The following is a 19,006-nucleotide window of genomic DNA, read 5'->3' as shown; positions in this document are numbered from 1 at the left end:
GTCTTCAGTTTCTTTCATCAGAGGTTTATAGTTCAGAGTACAGGTCTTTCATCACCCTGGTTAAGTTTATTTCTAGGTATTTTATTCTTTTCAGTGCAATTGTAAATGAAATTGTTTTCTTACTTTCCCTTTCTGCTATTTTGTTATTAGTGTGTAGAAATGTTACCAATTTCTGGGCATTAATTTTGTATCCTGCAACTTTACTGAATTCATTTATTACTTTGAATAGTTTTTTTTTTTTGATGGAGTCTTTAGCGTTTTCTGTTTATAGCATCATGTCATCTGCACATAGTGACAGATTAACTTCTTCCCTACCCATATTGTGCCTCATTTCTTTTTCTTGTCTGAAAGCTGTGACTAGGACTTTCAGCACTATGTTTAATAAAAGTAGGGACAGTGGACATCTTGTCTTGTTTCTGATCTTAGAGGAAGAGCTCTCAGTTTTTCACCATTGAGTATGTGTTAGCTGTGAGTTTTTCATTCATAGCCTTTATAATATTGAGGTATATTCCCTCTAAACCCACTTTGTTGAGAGCTTTTATCACAAACAGATGTTGAATTTTGTCAAATGCTATTTCTGCATCTATTGATTTGATCATATGATTTTTATCCTTCAGTTTGTGGATGCTATGATGTTGACTTGCGAATATTGAACCATCCTGCATCCCCAGAATAAATCCCACTTGATTGTGGTGAATGATCCTTTTGATGTATTGGTTAATGTGGTTTGCTAATTGAAAATTGTAGCTTTATAAGAAGTCCTGGAATCAGGTTGTGTAAGACATATCTAACATTGTTTATCTTTTTCAAATTAATTCTGGCTATTCTAGATCTTTTGCATTTCCTTATTAATTTAATTTAATTTAATTTAATTTATTTTTTTTAATTTAATTTAATTTAATTAAAAATATTTTATTTATTTATTTGAGACAGAGAGAGAGAGATGAGCTAGGGGATGGAGAAGAGCGAAAGGGAGAAGCAGATTCCACACTGAACAGCAAGGCTGATGTGAGGCTCGATCCCAGGATCCTGAGATCCTGAGATCATGACCTGAGTTGGAGGCAGATGTCCAACCAACTGAGCCATCCATTAATAAGCCCCCCTTATTAATTTTGGAATCAGCTATTCAACTTCTATGAAAGAGCACACTGGGATTTTATTGGATTTATACTGAGTGTAGAGATCAATTTGGGAAAAACTGACATCTTAATAGTATTTACTCCAATCTATGAGTGTGATATATCTGTCCATTTATTTAGGTCTTCTTCAATTTTTCTCAGAAATACCTTCTTGCTGTAAGGGTATATGTCTTGTACATTTTAACTTAAACTTTTCTCTAAGTGTTTATTTTTAAAAGGATTTTATTTATTTATTTGAGATAGAGTGAGAGAAAGCAAGCATGATCTTGGGTGGGGGTGGGGCAGAGGGAGAGGGAGAAACAGACTCCTTGCTGAGTGGAGAGCCCAATATGGGGCTTGATTCCAGGACTCTGGGATCATGACCTGAGCCAAAGGCAGACACTTAACTGACTGAGCCACCCAGGCACCCCTAAATATTTTTTTTTATGATATTGTTATTGTAAATGGTCTAGCCCAGTGTCTGGCACACACAAGGTAGACATTGGGCAGAACAAGTCAATCACTGAATAGAATGTATAGGTGGAAATGATCAATGCAGTAAATCATAACTGTACATTTTTAGGACTTTTTCCCTAGCATTCTGCAACATGGATGCAAGAGTGGAGAAAGCAGATGGGTGATACAAGTTAGGAATTGATGGGAAAATGTGTGCCTGTTTTTGAATCTTAGGAAATGGTTGGGCAGAGAGGCAAGACATGGATGCTAGAAAGAACAGACATGAAATAACTAGTCAAAGAGAAGTCTTTCCTATGACAGATTTAAGCTATGTTTCTAATTCTGTAGGAACTGGCACTTTTCAGCTTTTTCTTTGATATTTCTCATGTAGCTTCCTGCATCTATAACAAATTTTCTCCTCTTCTTTTTTCAGTATATCACCAGCCCTGACTCCTTCCTGGTTTTCTTTTCTTTGTGGTGACTTTCAAGATTTTGCTTAACTAGAAACAGAATCTGATCAGTTTTGCTAACATAATTTTATCTGCTTTCCAAATTATGTGACTTCTTGTTGACTGTGAGCAATATATTTTAACTTCTGTGGCTGACAGTAAAATGCTTGTGAGCTGGAGACATACTGTGTGTGTTCTTGGAGAGTCACTCAATCTCTCTGAGCTCCCAAGAAGGCCTCACCGTCTCCACTCTAATATGCTGATTATAAAGATGATGCCCTCTTGATCTCATATCCCATTCCATATTATACACCATCGTGTGACAATAGTGTGTGATTATGATTTGTGTTCATGTTTCAGCTAGATTACAAATGCTTAGAAGATAAGCCCTTTGCCTTTTGCCTTTATATTCCTATGAATGCCTTGCATACTTAAATATTTTTTTAGAAGATGATGTGTCCATGTTATTCTTTTTTAAGATTTTATTTATTTATTCATGAGAGACACACACACACAGAGAGAGAGAGAGAGAGAGAGAGAGACAGAGACACAGGCAGAGGGAGAAGCAGGCTTCATGCAGGGAGCCTGGTGTGGGACTCAATCCTGGGACTCCAGGATCACACCCTGGGTGGAAGGCAGGTACTAAATTGCTCAGCCACCCAGGGATCCTGATGTGTCCATGTTACTGAATTAAGATAATGCATGGAGGGTACCTACTACAGGGTCTGGCACATAGTGGGTGTTTAGTAAACTAGGTCGAAAGCATGTTCAGTCAATATAGGGAATGTTTCTTATTTCCTCACTTTTTAAATGACTCCCTCCTCCTCCATTTCATGTTATTTTGTCCTTTAGCTGATTTAGAAGCCTATTTATCTATTTTTAATTTTGAGGTAATTTTTGCCTTACAAAGAACTCACAAAATAATACAAAGAATTCCTACATATCAACTGATATGTTCTCAGTGCATGATATCAAGGAGGCACATGATGTCCCTTATTGGTGGTGTTAATTTTAATCATTTGGTTAAGGTGGTGTCTGCCAGATTTTTTGTCATAAGACAAAGAACTTTTGTCTTGCAAAGTATTTTTCCCTTTTCAATAAGTATCTGATGGGGAAATACTTTGAATCTATGTAAATATTTTGTTTCTTATCAAATTTTTACTCCCTAACTTTAGTATCTATTGATGATTCTTTCCTGACACAATTATCATGGAGTTTACCAAATAGTGATTTTTTTTATTTCTGTCATTTCTACTTCATCTATTATTTGGCATTTTACTCTAAGGAAGAGATTTCCTTCTCCTTCATTTAGCTAGTTATTCATTTGTTAATTTGTATCAGTATAGAGTCATGGACTCTTATTCAATGAATTATGATACATTAGAATCACCATTACTTGTTTTTTTTTTTTTTCTGTCTTCTTCTTAAACTGTGCAGATGGTAAAATTTGATGGATGGCAGAGAGTATGGGGAGAGAAGTCTTTGAGTACTGTTACAGTTAGAGGTATGCCAAACAGCAAACCCCAAGGATAAGCATTTAGTGATTTACATCAGCGTAATAAGGACCATCATGAAATAAAAAGTGGTGTAGATTATGCTGAAGTATATTGGTTCCTCTCTGTTTCAGGAAATAGAAAGGGTCAATCAGATGTAGTTTAATTGTAAAGGTCACTATAACTTCCCTAACTTTTAGCATGTGGGGATGTATGTTGTTTTTGAATGGACTGTGAAGTACATAGATGAGAATAAATCGAAAATGAAATTTCAGTATCACTCTCTTGGCACAAGATGGCAGCAGTAAGCCATTGATTTTGCAGCCTTTTTTTTTTGTTACCTCTAGACTTAAATTAATGGTGTCTTTTGTTTTTGCAGGGACTTCAGTACTAGTGCTAATAATATTCAGATTGACAAAACTAAGCCTCTGTGGCACAACTATTTCTTGTGCGGATTTAAAGGAATTCAGGTAAATTGGTTTATAAGGCAACTACTAGCTGTTGAACTTATAATGTGTATTATATATCAATAATTATTTTATTTTACTTTATTTTATTTACTTTATGTATTTTTTGGTCACCTTTCAATGCTAACTGATGTTTCTGTTCTATTTTGCTGATTTATATATTTCAGAGGATAATGCAGATAAGACTGTTCCTGGGTGGTGTTCACAGGGGCAGGAATGGTTGTTCATCGGTTACATCTGACAAAAATCCTTCTCTTTTTAAAATCTTTGTTCAAGTTTTCTTTTGAACGATGCAATCTAGTAATATATATGTTCTAATGATATGTAGGTATGTAGTGTAATAGGATTTAAAATCCAACAGCCCTAGGTTTGAATCTGAGCTCTACTCAGCTGCCTAATTCAACCTCTAATTGTTAGGTTTGTTATCTGTATAATGATGTCTTTGCCATCCAGCAAAGAGTTGTTACAAAGATTACACAGTGCTTGACGCATAATAGGGATTCAGTAAGTAAACAACTAGTATTGTTATTACCACTTCAGCTGGGGTTAAAAAAAAAAGATGTAGTGATGAAGTTAGCTAGGATAAGCATTTTCCTTAGAAACATTGAATAATTACCATGACATCTCTAATGTCATGGGCAAGAACAAAAAAATGAAATGTTTCTACTTTTTCTCTGAATTAAAAAGTGTAAAGATGAAAAGAAAATTGAGTTGCTAAATCATTTTGATTTGTTTGTTAAAATCCATGTTTTAGAGTTTGTATTCTTTACTGTCTGGTGGTCCTATATGAAACTTTGTCACGAGTAGCCTAGGACGCAGTGGCATATCCATTACAAAAAAGAATCACATTTATCTCTGATGTGTAGTCCTGTACTCTAATTATGGTGGTTTTGGTCTTAAGAGTTCCTGCATTCATTTCTTTTTTTCTTTCTTTCTTTCTTTCTTTCTTTCTTTCTTTTCTTTCTTTCTTTCTTTTCTCTTTCTTTCTTTCTTTTCTTTCTTTCTTCTTTCTTAGTTTTCCTTTGCCTTTTTCTTTTTCTTTCTTCTTCATCCAGACACATGGTAATAACTTATGGGAAGAGGTATTGGCAGCTTTTAAATCTTCAAGATATTTGGCTTATCATATGCATTAGTGGGAATTACGGTATTTGGAAGGATTTGCCTGGCAAATGCAATTTGATCTTCCTTATAGCAACATGCCTTTTATAGCATATGGGTAAAGTGACCTAAATACTGCATGTTGCTTTGGATTGTTTTTGAGACTTTGAGGTCTTACAGCCTTCTTTTTTTGGTTTGACAACTTATGTGCAAAAGTAGGTTTGTACAATAAACTTTTGGCAGAGAAGTAATTTAAATGTTAACTTGTTTAGAAACCTTCAAATTCAAATACTAGAAAATATCAGGATAATCTGTTTATATTAAATTGAACATGTTATCCTTTTGGGATAGAGCTATTACAGAATTTGGCAAAATCCATTTACATTTTTGAATCTGTTGTACATTTTAATTTAAACATTGTGTGATAAGTTTGTAAGTATGATTCACATTCAGGATACACTGTGGATCAGTTTATGGTTAAATATATAGCATTCTCCAAGGATTTTTTTTAAACAAGCTGTCTGATGTTCTTATGAAAGGGCATTGGCAGCAGCAGTATTTCAGTTTATAATTTGTTTGTATTTCTGGAAAGGGAATTTTTAGATGACTTGAAATCAAGAAGAGAAGTACATCCAACAGAATCTCTTCTTTTTTTTTTTTTTTTTTTTGTGGTGTGTGAGTCTTGCCAACATAGGAAAAAAGGACAAAAAAAAAAAAAAAGGAAAAAAAAACAGCCTTTAATTTGCAGAGTTCTGTTGTTACTTTGGTTATTCTAACTAGTTTACTGAAATTTCTCCCTAGAATAATATGTATGATGAAATGCATAATTATGTAATATAATAGTATTTTGTATTTTGGTCTTGAGCTGTTTGAGTAATTTGCAAACATGATAGTACTTTTTCTAGAGGAGGAGATGGCCTTGCATTTATTTTTAATCCTAAACCACAAAGATTATGATATAATCTTATAATATCATCCTAAGTGTCATCTTAGATATTCATCTAAGTATCCTGGAGATTTCCATCTTTAGATCAGAGTCTCATTATTTCTTTGGGCTTTCCTACTTGTAAAAATAAGAGTTTCTCTGCTTCGTTTAGAGTCTGTGTTCTCATTTGTGGCTGAATTCTAATTTGGCCATCTTGAAAGCTACCATATGGTTTAACTGTATCTATAAACTCTAGTAAAAATCTGGATTTCCTCATATGGCTGACTTATATTAAATCATAGTGACAGTATGCTGGCCCATGTTTCTGACTGCAATGGAGAAGTTCTCAACCAGAAATCAGAGACCTGGGTCCTACTCCCAGCTCCCTATATGTAATGTTGGAAAAAACTTTTAATCTTTTGGTGCCTACGTTTTTCCATAAGTAAAATGAAACTGAAGAAATTTAGAACACTTTTTCTTCAGAGGACCTCTTGAAGAAAGATACTCAATAGAAACAAGCTAGTGCTTTGTGTTAGACTTTCACAGTCATGGTGTGTTGGGATGTGGTACATGGGATTTAACCTGCCTTACTAATAATGTATATTTCTTCTCTTGCTACTTGAAAAATTGAATTATAACTGTCTAATATTTTTTCTATATTTATTCAAATCAACATTCAAAGAAAAGATCATCCAAGGTAATTTTAAGAAATGGATCAATAGCTTTTTGTTGAACAAAGTAAAAAATACTTCAGATTACCGAACCCTATGGCCAAGAATCATTAAATGAAATGTCATGTATAGACTCAACTAAATTGGATTGCACAAGTCATTTCTATAAATAGCATAATAAGTCCATTGATAAACGTTTACTCTCTAGGGAACGAAAAGAATGTTTTACTTCTTCTCAAATCCAACACCAAAGTTACTAGCACTGTTTCTCCTTCTATTCTTAGGAACACTTTGGTCTTAGCAGCCTGACTGGAATGAATTGCTTAGTGGATGGAAACATCCCACCAAGTTCTGGACTCTCCAGCTCCAGTGCTTTGGTCTGTTGTGCTGGCTTGGTGACACTTACAGTGCTGGGAATGAACCTATCCAAGGTAACAAACTTGAATATGTTTACCTCACCGAACTCTCTCTTTCCAAGGCCATTAGTATCCAAATCTCAAAATTATAGTATCTTCCTTTGATTAAAAACTTGGTCTTATCTGAAAGGACTCTACATGTGGGCATGCTCTGTAACCTAAGAAATCAGTAAGTCTTGTTTATGACAAACCATGATAAGGTATCTGATACTTTGGAAATAATAGGCAGATATGTGAATAACTGTATTAAAATGTTCTTACATTAAGTGTGGAGTTTGAATGCATGGACATCTTTTTCGATCACTTCACTAACAAGTTCAGTTTAGACCAAGAAATTATAGGCCTCATTGTTGGATCTGCTTATTTTCAACCGAAACCTTAAATTAAATATTTGACAGGCACTGGGTAAAAAGGGTAAAGAGCAGGCAATAAAGGAACTGAACAGCATATCTGTTTATACTGGCAGGTTAGTCACTGACATAAACTTTAAAAAAAATTGCATTACAAAGAGGAAATGCTTATTTAAAGGAAACATAAATCCTACGAAAGGTTAGAAAGCCTCAATTTTACAAGTTCACATAAATCTCTGACTCTGCAGTTCAGAGCAGGTGTGCTCAGCTTTAATTAATGTTCTGGAGTTCTGGTTCAAGCAAAATGTTATCATAGGTTCTTTTTTATCCCATGTACATAGATGGTTTGGGGAGGGCATCAGGCAGAGCAAGAGAAAGTCAGCCATATGCTTTGTCTTCAGCCTGTTTCAACTGTCAGTTTGAAAATTTTATGTGTAAGAGGAAAAAGAGAAAGGATAAAGCAAAGGCTCAGATAGAGTTCTTCTTGGCTGTCATTTATAACTAACTACACGTTAGTTACCTCTTTGTAAGCTATGGCTTATTTGGTGGGAAGGGTAACTTACTTGTTTTTTGTTTATTGAGAGGTAAGAAAGCAAGAGAAAGAAAGTCCATATGTAAAATGTACTTCCATTGGTACTATGTTTAATCTGATGGTTTATTTGTTTATTCTCTTGGTCATCATTCAACCATTATTTATTTAGTGGCTACTTTCTACCAGGTAATGTTCAAAGCATTGGAGCTATAATAGGTTCAGTTTTAACCCTCACAGTGCTTATGATCTAAAAGGGGAAGAGAGACAAGTAACAGGCAACTATAACAGAGTGTGATAAGTGGATAAGTAGTGTGCTCTGGTTGCACACTAAATGCAGATTTAGAGAGCATGGAGACTTCTAAGCAGAGACATAAGGATTTGTAGATGATAATACTGGTAACATTGATAGGCATGTAATAGGTGGAGGGAAACTTGTGTGGGAATATTTAGAGTAAGAGTGATCATAGATTGTTGGAGGAACTAAAGGGGGCTTAATTTGGCTGGAGTAATTTGAATGACAGGATAGGAGACCAGGTGCTGGGGCTTGTAAACCATGTTGAGGAATATGGGCTTTGTCTTGATAGGAGTGTAAAACCATTTCAGGCTTTTAGGAAGAATGTAACATGGTCTTACCTATATTTTATGAAGATCACTCTGGCTGTATTATAGAATCTAGATATGAGGATAGTAACAATATTAGTAGGAGGGAATTGATTTGGTCTAGGGAAATGGCAATGAGAATGGAGAGACCTGGATCATAGACTTAAAGTACATCTCAGACAGAATCAATAAGACTTGATCATTGATTGGGTATGGGAATGAGGGGCAGAAAAGAGTGAAGGATTTTACCCAGATCTCTGGCTTGGTGTGATTCACTGGAATAGGAATATAGATGAAAGTGAAATGTTGAATAGGGGGAGTCTGTGGTCATGCTGATAGAGTTATCTAGTGTTTAGTCACAGACAATATTCTTGAAGGTCAGGAGGAAGATCTGGACTTGAGATGACCCATTTGAGAGTCATTAGTGTTATTTGGGTTTTGAAGCCATAGGAGTAGAGAAGAACATTCAGTGGAAGAGTATAAGTAGGAAGATAAGGAAGACTAGGACAAGGGGAACAAGGGCTTGACAAGCATGAATATTTAAGGGATGGGCTGAGGAAAAGATGTCCACTAAAGAGACTCAGAAGTAATCAGATAGATAGAAGGAAAATAAAAAAAGATGAGACAACAGCAAAGACAAGGAAGAGAGTATTTCATGAAAGCAATGGTGTCTAATGCTACTGAGATGTCAGGTAAGACAAAGACTAAGAAGCATCCATTGGATTTAGCATCAGAGAAATTGAAGAAAACCTTGGCAAGAACAGTTTAAAATAGGAATGAGTTAAAGGGTCTATGAGAGGTGAGAAAGTGGGTAAGTTCAATTGGTACAAAAAAATCTGACTGTGCTGGTGAAAGAGATAATCTGATGTCTGTGGTGGGGGTGAGGTCAAGGAATTCATTTATTAATGAAAGGATTGGTGAAAAAAAATTTTTTTTTGCATTTTTTTGGGCCTTTAATGGTTTCCTTTAGTATCTAAGAGAAAAGAAGAAAAAAATGTTGAAAAATGTTGAAAAAACCCACTCGAAACTTTGGAATTAATTTTAGCTATCTCTGTGTTTTCTTTTTTTTTTTTTATTATAAATTAATTTTTATTGGTGTTCAATTTACCAACATACAGAATAACACCCAGTGCTCATCCCGTCAAGTGTCCCCCTCCATGCCCGTCACCCATTCACCCCCACCCCCCGCCCTCCTCCCCTTCCACCACCCCTAGTTCATTTCCCAGAGTTAGAAGTCTTTATGTTCTGTGTCCCTTTTATCTCTGTGTTTTCAAAGTCAAAAATAGCAAATGTGTTGGCATGAAAAGAAATACATGGATCAATAGAACAGAATAAAGAGCCCAGAAATAAACCCATGCATATATGGTTGATTAATTTATGACAAAAGTGTCAAGAATATATAACGGGGAAAGGACTGTCTCTTCAATAATTGATGTTGGGGAAAGCTGGACAGCCACATGCAAAAGAATGAAAATTGAACTGCTGTCTTATACCATACACAAAAATTAACTCAAAGTGGATTAAAGATTTGAACACAAGACCCGAAAAACTCCAAGAAGAAAACATAAGCATTAAACTCCTTGACACTGGTGTTGGTAATAATTTTTTGAATTTGACAACAAAAGCAAAAGTACAAAAACAAAAATAAACAAGTGGGACTACATCAAAATAAAAAGCTTTTGTACAGCAAAGGAAACCATCAACATAAAAAGGCAATGTACTGAATGGGAAAAAATATTTGCAAATATTTATCTGCTAAGGGGTTAATATCAAATATAATAAAGAACTCATATAATTCAGTAGCATAAGAACAAATAATATGATTAAAAATGGGGATACTTGGGTGTCTCAGCGGTTGAGCATCTGCCTTTGGCCCAGGGCGTGATCCCAGGATGCTGGACTATAGGATATAATCCACCAAAACCAGGGAATAAACCAAGGAGGATGACATGGGAACTAGGAAATGGGAAATCCAATATAGTAGAAAGGAATTGGGTATTTATAGAACATTGGTTAAGACATACATAACACCCATGACACCCGGAAGCTTAGGAAACAGTAAAGATTAGAACCAGGAAAGGGAGGGAAAAAATGGAATTTATAAATATTATCAGGAAAAAATAAAATAACAAGTGGTAAATCTGACATGTTTGACTATATGGAAAAATGAATTGAGAGTGATTTTACAGAGTTATTGTTTGGGGTAGGAAGGCTTAGTTGGACCTGCAAATAAAACTAAGGAAATGAAGAAATTAGGCAATTATTAAGTATAGGAAAACCACAAAAATAATTGTTCCAGAAAGGAAATCAACAATTTTTCATGACTTGGCTCCTAAGTGAACACTAGTCTCAATAATAAATACACCAAATATGGATTTAAGCAATAATTTTTGGCATAAATTTAGATTAGGAGGAAGGGAAAGTCTAAGAGAGAAAATCCTTACTCTAATATGAAGGCTGTAGATAAAGTTTAAAATGGAATAGCAAGGAAATAGTATTTTACTCCGCTTATTTGATACTTTTTTCAAATTTAAATATTTTTTCTTTTTAAAATGTTTTTAAAAATTTAAATTCAATTTGCCAACATAGAGTATAATACCCAGTGCTCATCCCATAAGTGCCCTCCTTAATGCCTGTTACCCATTTACCCCATTCCTCCACCCACCTCCTCTTCCACAGCCCTTTGTTTCCCAGAGTTAGGAGTCTCTCATGGTTTGTCTTCCTCTCTAGCAAGAGCTAATAGTGGAAAGTGACTCTGGGCATGCTGCACTGGGATGGGGATGAGACGGGGGAGAGCTATGTTGTTTTAAGCCTTGCAGCTCCTTTGATCTTTTAGATTATGTGCATATATCCCTTTAGCAAAAGTAAAAATTAACTGAAAATAAAGAAAAGGATGGTAAGAATGGGTGAATGGAAGGTAAAAGTAAGGGAGGGGAACTGGAGGGTGGACATGAAGATGCAAGAAAGGGATTCAAGGCATCATAGTTAGAGATTGAGAACAGATGAGCTGTTGGGGTGAGACCAGTTCAGAACAGCCTAGGGAGAGGCTTGCTGATGGGATTTGGGTGAAAGGATCTAAGAAAATACAGGCGACTTCCACTTAACATGAGTCCATTCCAAAAATCAGTTGTTCTGCAAAAACTCATAGGCCTAATTCTTATATTTTAGTTAGGAGAAATTATAATGCATTACTCTCAACTCAGAAACTCTGCCTAATTTCCTACTATGTTACAAAAACACAGTAAAAATTCCTCCATGTAAGTAACACAGAAATACAATGAAAAATACTTAAAACAGTCTTCTAGGACATGAAACCATTAATTTGATTGTTAAGAAGCAGTTACTTTACATAGTAATACACTGTATGTCTTCTTGAGGACACCTGGTATCCCAGTATACTGTACATTATTTTGTACAATGTTGTTTTTAGGCTTTAGGATGTAAATATATGTATATTTACATAAATGCCTTTAAAAAAGTGTTGTATTGATATATGTAGCCTATGAAGTTTGAGAATCAAAAAACCACGTGTTCTAACAGGAAAATGTGAAGTAGTGAGGCATTCTGCATGCCTGTGCTTTTTTAGCTCATGATTCAAGTTGCTCTAGACTTGTGTTTAGTTTCTGTCTGTTCTTGAAATGTCCTTAGATGCCAAGAATGAAGGACCAAGTTCCCTTTAAGGATCTTAAATTAGAGGTAGGGGGCTGGCTTGGGAAACAGGTTGTAACTCTGGAGGCTAGCCTTGGATAGTAAGGTGTGTTAGGTGGACTTCCACCCACAAATTCTTTCTTCTATTAGCGTGGGGATAGGGTAGGGTGTAGACTCTGAATTCAGGAGATGGTAGACTGAGTAAGTGATGTTCAGAAGACCTATTTTGGAGGAGTGCGGGGTATAAGAGAAGAACATAGGGCTGAAGTCCATCCTCATGTTAAAGTCTAAGGAGGAGAAATTCCCTATGAACTTGGTTGATGAGGGTAGAAATGACCAACAGGGAGCAGTGGGGTTGAAGGGCATTCTGTACACAGTTATCTTTTGGCAGTTGTCAAAAATACAATTCATGTGACGCCTGAGTAACCTGGAATGTGGATTGGGCATAAAAGTTTCCCTTGAGGGTTCTGTTCACAGAGGAAACTGGAGAAGCTCATAGTTAAGGCATCAAAAATCCTGTTTGGTATTGAGAAGCCTAATAGAAATAACACTAGATTTGTGAGGGAGTGCTTCACAGAGAAGATAGGCTTTTCAGCCATGTATGAACTTCCTATCCTAAGTCTTGGTGACAGCATTCAGTGACATTTATTAAGCACATACCATGTGCCAGGCATTGCTCTAGGCACCAGGCATACAGCTGTAAATAAAATTGATGAAGCCCTGGCTTTCATCTAACTTATATAGTGGTGGATAGGTGGTGATGGCAGATAATGAACAGCTATACAAATAACTATATAATGTAATATCAGCAATGGCTATGAAGAAAAATAGGCTGTAGTGGGGGGAAGTTGCTATTTTATTTTATTTTTTTTAAAAGATTTTATTTATTTATTCACGATAGAGAGAGAGAGAGAGAGAGAGAGAGAGAGAGAGAGAGAGAGAGAGGCAGAGACACAGGCAGAGGGAGAAGCAGGCTCCATGCAGGGAGCCCAACGCGGGACTTGATCCTGGGACTTCAGGATCATGCCCTGGGCCAAAGGCAGGCGCTAAACCGCTGAGCCACCCAGGGATCCCCAGAAGTTGCTATTTTAGATGAGGAGTCTGAAGTCCTCCTTAAGGAGGAGACATTTTAACAGAGTCTGAGGAAGTGAGCACAAAAGGAAAGCAGAAGGACCAACAGAACATCCCAAAGCCCTAAGGCTAAAATGTGTTTGTCCTGTTCCAGGAATAGCAGAGGCCAGTGGGGAGGTGTGGGGAGTGGGGAGAGGGCAGGGCGGCAGGAAGTGAGCTGAAGAGTGGTGATCAGAGCCCACACTGTCACATTGTGTAGAATCTTCTTTGGATTTCATTCCAAGTATAATAGAAAGGCTTTGAAGGACTGTGAGCTGAAGTGTCAAGACATGATTTACATTGAGTTGGAGGTACCATACTGTACTCTATATAGGCCAAAGAGAGAAGAATCTAAAAGACAACAAAAAGAAAAGCAGAGAAACAGCCAATACCCTTATGGAACTTCAGGGCACATAGTGGAATACTAACAGAAGACTTATTGATCTAACTCATATGAGTTATGAAGTATTTTATGTGTAAATGGAGAACAGGGTTGTAAGAATGGCTACTTGGCAACATTAAATGGGGAAGTTTTCAAATAAGTGTTAAGTTCTAAAAAAGAAAGGGGTGGCTGTGTCTTGACGCAAAGTACTGGGAGGGGCCCGGGGAATTTTGGGCAGAGTGAACCCTTAAGTGTATTGTAACAGTTCTCTGAGCCAGGCTGATAAAAACGTGTTAGCCAAGGCCTAGAAATTCCTATGCTGCCTCATGAAATTCCTTTTCAAAACTTTAAGTGATGACACGATGTTTTCTAGTTGCTTGAGTCCCTCTACAAGTTTAGATAACTTAATTTCAGGGGCAAGTTAGTTGTTTAGACCTGAATTGGTCCTCTTTCAGAGGAGTGTTTTGGTGTTTGAAATCCATACGATACAAGGGATCTTTGAGGTTCAGAAGCATGGTCAGTGTAAGCTCAATATTTTGTGCAAATATGTCCAAGTTTTCATTTACCAAGTTTCTGGAGAAAGTATAAGGATTTACTTTTCTCTGCATATAGTTACATTTAAGTTAAATATTTCTTGGTCTTCAGAATGAGATCTTGTCCTTAAGAAGTAAAGACAAGGTCTACATGAAAATGAGAAGCCTCTCACAATTACACAAAAGTTTAAAGTATGAGGAGAATGTTTTAGTAGCAGTTTGCTATATAAGAACAATCAGAAAACAGTTTGCATTGTCACTAATTATTATATTTAGAAGTCTATGGAAGGACATTGTTTCAGTTTGTATAGAATAACAAAAGCCTCCTCCATATAATGGTTAAGGAAAATAGTAGTTTAAAACATTCCAGCCAGATGTGGATTGCTGATGAACGGCAGCAGACGGCAGCAGCCTCTAAGAAGATGGTAAATCCAGAATACAATCTTTGAAAAGGACCTCTTAATTAAGTGTTGGATATGGACTAAAGCCATGTGTTCCCCATGATATTAAGTACCCCACATATGTGCATAGTCCTTACCTACTACATTTACTGTATGCAGAGAAATTAACTAAAAATGAACATACAAGGATAAAATAACCTGGTACAAAAACCAGGAGGGCTGAACATTAGTACTGGGTGGCCTATCTTTCAAAATGTTTGAAATTTAAAGTTAATATTGTTAATATATGTAAATATAAAACCATTCATATAGTTTTATCAATAAAAAAAGAACCAAGTTTCTTTTAATTGTGTGGCATTGTGTTTGTATCTCTCATTATATTCTTTTTTTTTTTAGGAGTATTGGAGACTGAATCGTTTATTTAATAATTTTGAATAATTTAGATTCACTAGGATGCTGTGACTAAGCTACTTGCAGATTAGAAGCCTTGCTTTGCAGGAGTTTTTAGGTCACCTCTGTTGTTTTTTTTTTTTTTTTTCCATTTCCTTTACTAGGTTAAATACGTGTTTACCTTTAGCATAAACTAAGGCAAACAAGACAAATTAGGGAGCAACAGATTGAAAGAATATGGTTCACTGTTTCCAGGTGGTTTCACATGAAACCACTATTGTTGAAAATTCATGCATATGGCTCGGTTGTGTTTTGAACTCTTGCTGTGATCCTCAGATCCTTATCATTATTAGGTCACTGTGTTTCAAGGCCTCCAAGCTTGGATATGCACCCAGGAATAAGTTATATGTTATATGTTATCTAGTAGTTAAAGAATCAACTGGAACAATCCCCATGATATTAAGTACCCCACATATGTGCATAGTCCTTACCTACTATATTTACTGTATGCAGAGAAATTAACTAAAAATGAACATACAAGGATAAAATAACCCCCCTAAAAATTCAGAGAGGTTTGTCATCTAATTCCATTCATTTATGTTTCACAGAGGTGATGGTAGCCATCTTGATCAAGAATCACTCTATGCTGATCCCTAGACTAATTGATAGAATAAGCAAGACAATCAATGAAAGGCTCTCTAGACTTTGTCTCCCTTCATGACCAATTTGCTTTGTAACTTGTATAAATTCTTCTTTTTTTAAGATTTTATTTGTTCATGAGACATACGGAGAGAGAGAGAGGCAGAGACATAGGGAGGGGGAGAAGCAGGCTCCTCATGGGGAATGATACAGGACTCAATCCCAGGACCCCAGGATCATGACCTAAGCCAAAAGCAGATGCTCAACCACTGAGCCACCCAGGTGCCCTTGTATTAATTCTTTATGCCTCAATTCCTAAGTGTAAGAGAGTAGCTGTTCCTTTAAGTTCACAGGGGTGAACTTGTTAAGTGTGCCAAATATCTCAAGTTCTTTGACCTTCCTAATAGAGGATTTTATTTTATTTTTTTTTTTTTAATTTTTTTTTTAATTTTTATTTATTTATGATAGTCACACAGTGAGAGAGAGAGAGAGGCAGAGACACAGGCAGAGGGAGAAGCAGGCTCCATGCACTGGGAGCCTGACGTGGGATTCGATCCCGGGTCTCCAGGATCGCGCCCTGGGCCAAAGGCAAGCGCCAAACCGCTGCGCCACCCAGGGATCCCCCTAATAGAGGATTTTAGAAGAAGTTTAGGGGAAGAGGTTAGCAAAAAAATAGATAAGGTAGGAAAACAAATTTGTAATCACGGAGATTTTTGTACCTTGAAATTTTTTGGTCATGGGAATAAATATTAATGAGACACACCACATTGTGTAGAGAAGAAAGTGACCCTAAAGGGAAAAGAAAGGTGAACACATAGGGACTGTTGAAGGCATGAATGCAGTTCTGGAGACACAAAGATTTGGCAGTTACTACTGAAAAATATGACCTTCAGGTTATGTTAGAATTTTTTTTTTAAGATTTTATTTATTCATGAGAGAGACACAGAGAGAGGCAGAGGCACAGGCAGAGGGAGAAGCAGGCTCCATGTGGGGAGCCCAATGTGGGACTTGATCCCAGGATCCTGGGATCATGACCTGAGCCCAAGGCAAGACGCTCAACCACTGAGCCACCCAGGCACCCCAAATTGTGTTAGAATTTATGTGAGAGTAAAGGGTATCTTTTTTTCATTACTAGTAAGCACCTGGGTGTTTTATAAATACTATCTCTAACATTATGGTAGCTTTGCAAACTAAGTTTTATTTTCAGTTTTGCAGAGGAAAATATTGAGGCTCAGAGAATTTATATAACGTGACCAAAGACAGATTGGCCATGAATGGATTGTCTGGATTCCAGGTCAGATAGATTTGATTCAAAATACAGTAGATACTTTTACCACTTAGCCACACTGTCACCCATAGTAATGTAGTTAGTATTGCAAACATAGGGAGCACATTGGAGAGGAGTCCAGCTTTAAGATTCTGTGAGCTTTCTGATGTCCTAACATAGTGAAAGTGAACTATAGTTTTTCATGTGTATGCTTAATAATATGAATTGAATATTTTTAAATAGGTTGACAGATTTTATACTCTTTGTCAAGATAATGATTATTTTTTCAAATTCTGATATAGCAGAAGCAAATTATTGGATGCTTAAGATACAGAAAATCGTGGGTCCCAGATATAGTCCTTGGTTTTAATGAGTTTACAATTTAGTTGAGGAGATTAGATTAGTATAAATTAGAAATGTCACATAAAAGTAGCATGTACAAATTCTTTCAAAGAATATGAAAAGAGAGAACATTTCCCAATTTCTTTTATGAGGCCAGCATAACCTTGTTATCAAACCAAATGTGATACCTTAATATCAAATCTGACAGTGACATTATAAGAAAAGAAAGTTACAGGTCATTATTTCTTATGAACTTAGATGCAAAAAATTCTAGACAATGTTATTAGCATATTTAATCCAGTAATATAATAGGATGATATATCATGGCCAAGTTGAGTTTATTCCAAGAATTAAAATCAATGTAATTTATATTAACAGAGTAAAACATATGGTAATCTAGATAGATAAAGGAAGGCATTTGATAAAATTTAACATTCATTTATGATAAAAAAAACCCCACTGAGCAAATTAGAAATAGGATTCATAGAGTGGCAACCTTTGGCAACCTCTTACCTCCACAGATGCATAAAACCTCATTTCTATCAACATTCTTCACCAGAGGTTACATCAGTTACACCTGGCAGAGCTACACCAACATAACGTTTTCACCTGTTACATTAGAGTTCACTTTTGGTGTCTTACTCTCTGTAGGTTTGGATAAATTTATAATGACATGTATCCTCCATTATAGTAGCATTCAAAGTGGTTTCATTACCCTACAGATCCTCTGTGTTCTCCTGTTTCTCCCTCTCCTCCTTAACCCTTGGTGACCACTGATTTTTTTTTTTTTTACTGTCTCCATAGTTTTGTTTTTTTGCAGAATGCCATAGAGTTGACACCATATATTATATAGCCTTTTCAGACTGGTTTCTTCCATTTAGTAATATGCATTTAAGTTTCCTCTATGTCTTGATATAGCTCATTTCTTTCTAACACTGAATAACATTTCATTGTGTAGATGTTACACAGTTTATCCATACACCTACTGAGGGGCATCTTGGTTGCTTTCAAGTTTTGTCCATTGTGACTAAAGCAGCTATAAACATCTATATGCAGGCTTTTGTGTGGGCATAAGGTTTCAACTCCTTTGGGTAAATTATAAGGAGTGCAATTACTGGAATATATTAAAAGAGTATGTTTACTTTTGAAAGAAATTATCAGTCTTCCAAACTGGTTATATCATTTTGCATTCCCATGAGGAATGAATGAGAGTTCCTATTGCTCTACATTTTCACCAGCATTTGAAGTTCAGGATTTTGGTCATTTTATTAGTTGTGTACTGATATCTCATTGTTGTTTTTTTTTTTTTTTGTTTGTTTGTTTGTTTGTTTTAAAGATTTTTATTTATTTATTCATGTAGAGATGTAGGCAGAAGGAGAAGCAGGCTCCCTAAGGGGAGCCCCATGTGGGACTTGATCCCGTATGTCTTAATGACATATGATATGGAGCATCTTTTCATATGCTTATTTGCAATTTGTATATCTTCTTTGGTGAGGCATCTCTTAAGACCTTTGGCCCATTTTTTAAGCAGATTGTTTATTTCATATTGTTGGGCTTTAAGATTTTTTGTATATTTTAGATAACAGTCCTTTATCAAATGTGTCTTACTCCTAGTCAGTGGTCTCTCTTTTTATTCTCTTGACATTGTCTTTTGCAGAGCAGAAGCGTTTAATTTTAATGAAATTCAGATTATTAATTCTTTTTTTTTTTAATGGACTG

General features: G+C 35.9%; 1 protein-coding gene across 3 annotated transcripts in view; it reads left to right on the top strand.

The window, feature by feature from the left end:
- GALK2 (galactokinase 2) overlaps positions 1-19,006 on the top strand; it is a 129,920-nt gene that overhangs the window by 25,659 nt on the left and 85,255 nt on the right. For all 3 annotated transcript variants that reach the window (XM_055319910.1, XM_055319911.1, XM_055319909.1), the window contains exons 4-5: positions 3,896-3,986; positions 6,962-7,108. In XM_055319910.1, coding sequence (XP_055175885.1) covers positions 3,896-3,986; positions 6,962-7,108 — 238 coding nt within the window. The remainder of the gene's footprint in view (positions 1-3,895; positions 3,987-6,961; positions 7,109-19,006) is intronic.

Source organism: Nyctereutes procyonoides, unplaced genomic scaffold (assembly GCF_905146905.1).
Source record: "Nyctereutes procyonoides isolate TBG_1078 unplaced genomic scaffold, NYPRO_anot_genome, whole genome shotgun sequence".
Lineage (NCBI taxonomy): Eukaryota > Metazoa > Chordata > Mammalia > Carnivora > Canidae > Nyctereutes > Nyctereutes procyonoides.
The sequence above is the reverse complement of the archived record's forward strand: the minus strand, read 5'-3'. Positions and strand labels throughout refer to the sequence as shown.